The sequence below is a fragment of the Zea mays genome, chromosome 1 (genome assembly GCF_902167145.1).
Source record: "Zea mays cultivar B73 chromosome 1, Zm-B73-REFERENCE-NAM-5.0, whole genome shotgun sequence".
NCBI lineage: Eukaryota > Viridiplantae > Streptophyta > Magnoliopsida > Poales > Poaceae > Zea > Zea mays.
Window position 1 is genome coordinate 234629747 of NC_050096.1, and position 7286 is coordinate 234637032.

At 46.8% G+C, this 7286-nt stretch overlaps 1 protein-coding gene across 1 annotated transcript; it reads right to left on the bottom strand.

Annotated features, from left to right (window-relative positions):
• Window positions 1-5029: 5029 nt before the first annotated feature.
• Window positions 5030-5916, bottom strand: LOC103643431 (putative ripening-related protein 6). Its single transcript, XM_008666604.4, has one exon. The coding sequence runs from the start codon at window positions 5853-5855 to the stop codon at window positions 5349-5351; it is 507 nt and encodes a 168-aa protein (XP_008664826.1). The 5' UTR covers window positions 5856-5916; the 3' UTR covers window positions 5030-5348.
• Between the last annotated feature and the right edge of the window lie 1370 nt (window positions 5917-7286).

Consider the following 7286-nt stretch of genomic DNA (forward strand, 5'->3'; position numbering starts at 1 on the left):
GTGCGTGCGTGCATGGCCGTACGTCGTCTCGGGCGGGCAAGGATGTGTGTGTGCCACGCGTGTCCGAGGGATCGGATGTGCTGCTGTGTCTGTGTCTGTGTCTGTCTGTGACTGTTCTTCTGTTCCTGAATCCTGATCGATGGAGACGGAACAACGCTTGTTGTCGTTGATGTGCGTCGGTAGCCACTCTCGAGGCAGACTCCCTACAGTGGCAGAATAAGAGCCTCTTTGGTAGGCTGACCCGGGCGCCACACCGCGCCACACTCTAGCCGCCGTGGGTGTGGCGCCCAAAACGGCCGCCGCCAGTGTGGCATGCTGCGGCGTCACAGTCGCCTATCCAAACAGGTCTTAAAACTGTAGTTGCAAGCGGTACTTGCAAACTTTTCGTTCCGCACGGTAGCCACTCTCAAGACATATTTTACCGAATGCTGCTCTCGACATATAACGGCACTCAGCAAAGAGAGTCTCTGTCGAGAGCCAAACTCTCCATATAAAAAGGATCTTGGCAAAGACTTCTTGGTCGAGAGCCAAGTACTCAGCAAAAAAGGCTCTCGATAAAACGTCTGGCCGTTAGCTTTGTCAAGTGTTCCGGCAGATACTCGGCAAATTGTTAGATGATGGTTGTTAGCTTTATCAAGTGTTCCATAGACACTCGACAAAATGCTTTTTTTTGCCGAGTGGTTTAGGGAAGTGCAGACTTCTTTATCGAGAGTCACACTCGATAAATGCTTCTTCAAGTATTTTCCAGAAGCACTCGGCAAATCATTTATGTCTGGTAATGGCAAGCCCGAGTTGTTGGCTCTATCAGTTGGTCGACACTCAACAGTACACACAAACACTTCCACTCCACATGAGATACTAGTATATACTATGGACTATTAAATCTCTATCTCTACTATATTAAAGCACCAGTTTCAACGATTGCGTCATCTTTTTACAAATAACATCTTACATCTATTTTAAATTAACCTGTTGCACGTCTGTCCCCTCCGCGCAACCAACCTCTACGTGTTAAACCACACCTCCGCATGTAGATGAACAAACGGGTGGCCCAGCACGGGCCCGCTAGGCCCGACGCCCGCGGGCCGCAGCTCCGACCCATGCACGGCACGCCGACTTGTTAGCCTGTCGGGTCATTTGGTTAAATCAGCTTAAAATTTTATAAGAAACGATGCAGGATGGGGTTCGAACCCACGCCTTGCTGGGTGGTTTGAGAGATTGGGATATTGCAATATTTTATATTGGTGAGCTAGAGCACTTGAGGTCTTCATAACCTTCGAATTAAAGCATGGTGGCCTTCCAGATGGTGATCCTGCTTTCTCACTGTGGAGCGACCTCATATTAATGTGCCTAGGGGGTAAGAATACACATCTTAGTTATAGTGTACACAACATCAAGATGATCGAAAGAGCTAAGCAGTAGTGGTGAAACTTTGTGACTCACGATACTAAATTCTCAGTTACTAGATGCCTTATGTGGCAAATCCAACACTATAACCGGGGTATCGAGAACATACTTCTGTGGAGCCCAATATAGATTATGGGTTATGGTTTGGCAATTGATACCACATGACATATCGTCGAGTCTCAGAGAGTCTACTCTCTATAACTTTAGTTACTCGCTTATTGCTTTCACTTATGCTTTGCGTTCGTAGTATTTACCTTTCTAGATTAGAGCATCTCCAAGAGACTCTTTATTTTTAACTCTCTATTTGACTCTTTATTTGTCTTTCCATAAATATTAAACTCTATATATAACATCACATTCCAACAGACTCTCCAACATGTAAGTTAGCTTGGCTAGCGAGAGTTGCTAGCCAAATTTGGCTAATGGGGGAGTTAATTTAGAGAGCCAGATAGCTTAGCAAGTTAATGGCTAGTCTGTTGGAGAGCTATTATGCTATTAAGTAGCTAAAATTTAGTTTGACAAGCTATTTAGATAGTCTCTTAGAGATACTCTTAAATATACACTTGTTAATAGGATTTTCTATAGGTTGCTAACCGTTTTTTAGGATGACGTTAAGTTAGAGCACATAAGAGCATCTCCAACAACTCCTAATTGATACTCTCAAAACAATAATTTAGGGGCAAAGGTGAAAAAATATAGTCTAAGAGCATCTCCAATAACTCCTATAAACCTTTGTCCCAATCTTATTTTAGGGGGGAAAAGAAAAATAATCCTCCAACCGTTCCCTAGTTGTGCTCCCAAATTTCTCGCAGGCGAAAATCACCTCATCCGCGGCGCAAACCTTCGCCGTGCACTGAGCTCCCAATCACCTACCGGTTTTCTTATTGCCACGCTATTTTCTGTTTCGCGCCTCCGGCAGAACCTGCTGCCTTGATTTCGCGTGGGTTGTGGAGGACGACACCCTCTTGAGGCGGCTGCTGCAAATGGTGAATCACCGAAAAATCAACATCGATGTATCCCGCAAATGGTGAATCACCGACAAAAGCTTCTTTGGTGACGGTGACACAAAATTCATCTGCGACGGTTGATGATTTCGAGGTAATGGCTTTCCAAAATTTGCAAGTCCATGACAAGTTTTGCATATGACCCTGGCATGCACTTCTTCATCGCACCAAGGCGAGGAGCAGATCACGCCTGAAGCTTGCGCCAACACATGAAGCATTGACACTTCGAAAATATTGGGAGCTGTTGAAGTATTGACACTTTTTTCAGGAATTTAAATCTTAGGGAACTCCCAATGCTCATGTATTGGGATAAATAATTTTGGAATTTGTTGGAGATGCTCTTACAACTCCTGATCCATGCTCCCAATTCATTCGGTGTCCCAAAACCAGATCCTCGTGGTACAGATTTGGGGTCGACTCACCGCTGCCCCTATATGTGTTATTTTCATTTCCTGCTTCCAGAAGCGATGCGTGCCATTCTAGAATATGCTTGCGTCACCACCACCGGTGTCGAGGCCCCAATCCAGACACCCCCACCATCGTTGTGTCGCTATCGCTCCATGCGCGTGTAGCCGATGCCCTCCCACCTAGGGCTGGAAAAAAAGCTCGAGGCTCGCGAGCCGGCTCGGGCTCGATCAGGCTCGGCTCGGTGAGGCTCGCGAGCCTAAACGAGCCCGAGCCGAGCCTAATTCCACAGCTCGCTATACTAACGAGCCGAGGCGAGCCGGCTCGGTGAGGCTCGCGAGCCGTCTCGAGGCTCAGCCAAAACTACTGCAGCTATCAGTTATCACTTTGTCAGTTTGTTTACTAGTGTACAGTCATCTAGATCAGTGACCAGTGTGTTGTTTTGGTCACAACTCACAAGAAACTAGAGTGCAGGGATATAATTTTTTATTATATGGAACATATTATGCTTCAAATTTGAGCTAATGACTGTAATTACTGTTGTTGAGTATTTAGGTGTACAGGTTCGCGAGACGAGCCTTATTACCGAGCTCGCGAAGTGACCGATATTCCACCGAGCTGAGCTGGCTCAGCTCGGCTCGTTTCCAGACCTACTGCCACCTATGCTCTGGACACGCGTCGACGCCAGTCTCCCTCACCTGCTCCGAACGGGCGCAGGTGATGCCGACCTGCCCCGGCTTCGGACACGCACCGCCAACGCCGACCTGCCCTAGCTCTGGACGCACCGAGCTAGATGGACTGGACGTTGAGGTATTTTTAAGGTGTTGTTGAAGGTGTGTGTTGGGGGGGCTTTTAGACTTTTGGGAAAAGCACAATATAGAAATATTGGGGTAGAAATATTAGAAACTATTGGAGATGCTCTAATAAAGTTAAATGCACATCTTGGTGGACGGAGTAATTTAGGGCATGTACAACCCTAAGACTTCCCAATCAGTTTTTCAAGTACAAGCGACATCTAAGGTACTGTTTAATATAATCCTAAGCCTCTGGATCATAAATGCAGTTAAGAGACAATATGTATGAAGAATTGTATAGAGACGGACTCTTCGTAAAGTGTACGTCTCTCTTTTTTTCAACAAACTTCCTAGAAACTCCTCAAGAGACCATATATTAAATGAGGTTGTACATGCATTTATGATTTTTCTAACCGTAGTTTAATTTAAGTCCAAGAATTTAAGTTTAAATTAGACATGTAAGTAATCCACTGCCGGAGGCTCGCCGGACTTGTGTTACAACTGCTGGCTAACATGACAAGGAGGGGAAAAGACAAGTGGTCAGGATTAGCGCAAAATTAAAAGTTTGACATACTTGTCGATGAGTGTAGTTTACGGACAGAACTAAGCTATGTTTTCCGTGTCAATGATGACAACCTACAAATATAATGGTACGCTCGAGGTAAGAAATATAATGTGTTAGTGTGGACTGGTCCAATTTATATGGCGGTAAAAATGTGAATGATTTTACTTTTATTTAGTAGTCCATAGTATATACTGTAGTATCTCATGTGGAGTGGAAGTGTTTGTGTGTACCGTCGAGTGTCGACCAACTGATAGAGCAAACAACACGGGCCGGTCACTTGGACACAGCTGATTTGTCGAGTGCTCCTGGAAAATACTTGGTGAAGTATTTGTCGATTGTGACTGTTGGCAAAAAAAAAAAGTCTGCACTTTCCTAAATCACTCGGTAAAGAAGGTATTTTATCGAGTGTCTGATGGAAACACTTGATAAAGCCAACGGCCGTCAGCTGACGGCGTTTTGCCGAGAGCCTTTTTTTGCCGAGTACTTGGTTCTCGACAAAGAAGACTTTGCCGATAGACTTTTTATGTCGAGAGTTTGACTCTCGACAAAAACCCTCTTTATCGAGTGTCGTTCTATGCCAAGATTAGCAATAGGTGAAGTATGTCTTGACGAGTGTCTGATAAATAGTTCTCGTCAAAGAGCTAGGCACTTAGCAAAGAGTCGGATTCTAGTAGTGGCCCGCCTCATTCTTGAGTGTCGGCTGTTTTGTTTTCACTGTTGGCAACTCAATGGTTGGCAAACAGATCCCAGCTGATTCTCAAGTGATCGCCATTTGACTACCCATCAGACAATATGCAGTGACGAACACACGTACGCCACTTCAAAACAAAACGACAACAGATCGGCAACGCGCGGAACGAAAAGTTTGCAAGTACCGCTTGCAACAACAGTTTTATTCTGCCACTCTACTAGGGAGTCTGCCTCGAGAGTGGCTAACGACGCACATCAACGACAACAAAGCGTTGTTCCGTCTCCATCGATCAGGAACAGTAGAACAGTCACAGACTTGAGTCGGCCGTCCGCACAGCAGGGTGCGTGACACACACAGACACAGACACAGACACAACAGCACATCCGATCCCTCGGACACGCGTGGCACACACACACATCCTTGGTCCTTGCCCGGCCGAGACGACGTACGGCCATGCACGCACGCACGCACGCATTCGATTATTAGGCGTCGGACCAGGTGACGGGGACCTCGCCGACGTTGGTGTCGAGGCCGAGCGCGTCCCAGACGGCCTTGGACGTGTCGACGATGTTGTCCTTGCAGCCGTGGCGGGAGTCGCACTCGTCGACGACCCGGGCAACCACGGAGCGCCCGGTGTGCGTGCTCGTGATGCGGATCGGCTTGTGGCACCGCCTCCCGCCGGCGTACCACCTCGTGGACAGCGCCGTGATCAGGTCCCCGTTGCTGTGGTAGTGCCCGTCGCACGCCGCGGGGCCGCCCCCGTCCTGCCCCTTCTCGAAGCCGTTCACTGTCATCACCGCCGCGGTGCCGCCGTCGGCCGGGGACGTGCAGCGGTGGTCCCTGTGCCGCAGCAGCGCCGAGCTGTCCCCGCACGGGTCCGGGTCGTGGTGGCCGCCGTGGTGGTGGTGGTGCCGGGCCAAGCCGCACCACGCCGCCTGCAGAAGCAGGACGGCGACGGCCAGGAACGCGAGCTTGGTGCTCGTCGCCATTATATATCGCTGCGAGTCCCGGCTTTTTGGCTGGCTTGCTAGCTAGCTAGATGACCTTGCTAGCCGTGCACTAGTTGCGCTTCAGCTAGCTGTGGGCATTGAGCAGCTTAAATAAGTGGGCGCCGAGCATGCACGTTTGTCAAATCGCGCCTCTTGTTTGTGGCTGAGGACGACTGCGATAACGGATCCTTTTCGTACTTAGAGAAGTACGATACTCTTCCGCTACACTCGATATATAGTAGGCGATACCAGGACAAGTGCGCTGTAAAAACGATGCTTTTGGATTTGATGGTGTCGCTAATGTTTTACAGCGGTGATATCAAAGGGGGGCCAATCTAAGCTAGCGTGAGGTCGGCCGTGACACGTAGTTTGAGGTTTGTGGTGGATCTAGAAAGTTCAAAAAGGAACTGAAAACTATGTAAGGGCATGTACAATCTAGACACTGCTACACGGTATTCCAAATATAAGATATAACTAAAACACAACATAATACAGTGGTCATGTCTAAAATATGTGTCTTATGATATTCATTGTACTAATCAGAGTATTCAATAAATTAAAGTGACCAATCAGCTAGTCTCATGTCTCGAACATAGAGCTAACAGCTAAGACATTGTGTCTTCGTCAAGATACATGTCTTGAGTTTTTTACATTTACTCTACTAGACACACTTTAAGACACAATTTAAGACACTCATTGTACCTGCCCTAATAGACCGATGTTTTAGACCGTATCAAAAATATAGCTAAATATCGTATTTTCATGAATATTTTAGTCTCGACAAATAAAACTGTTACAAAAGGATATTTTGAACGTGCCTTGAACTGTTCGTTCATCGTCGTTGCACAGTGACGGAGCTAACGGGCTCCAGCCCCTTACCGCTCCCAAATAGATAGTGTCACACTCCTAAAAATTAAGTCACAGTAGTAGTAGGAGGGTATCTCAATATCTCGTATACTGTATCAGTTTAATTCAGCTTCTCTTGAAAAAAATTTCTGGCTATGTCTGTGTCGTTGCAGGAATTCTAGAACCCGGCTACGACACGATCGATGGGTCGGAGTACAGATTTACTACGAACTTATAAGTTTGAAAGTTTCCTGACATTTTTTCATCACGATAGTTATTTTGTGCGTTCAAATTTTTTGATGTAACTTACGAAACTACGATATGCGCCTCGTGCTAACTCCAACAGGGGGGCGGGTAAATCGGACGGCCATCAGTACCTTTGGCTGGAGTTTCTGGTTTACCTGCCCATATATATGTGACACGTTTCCAACAACACAGGTAAAAAAGCAGACTCCAGGATAGCCTAACAAATCAAACATACGGTGGAGACGATGAGGGAAAAAATAGGTGCCGGAGACAGTACAAGCTAGTTTGGTTTTTCTCTTTCACGTCCGTCGTTTTAGTCCACTCGTTTAGGGCTAGTTT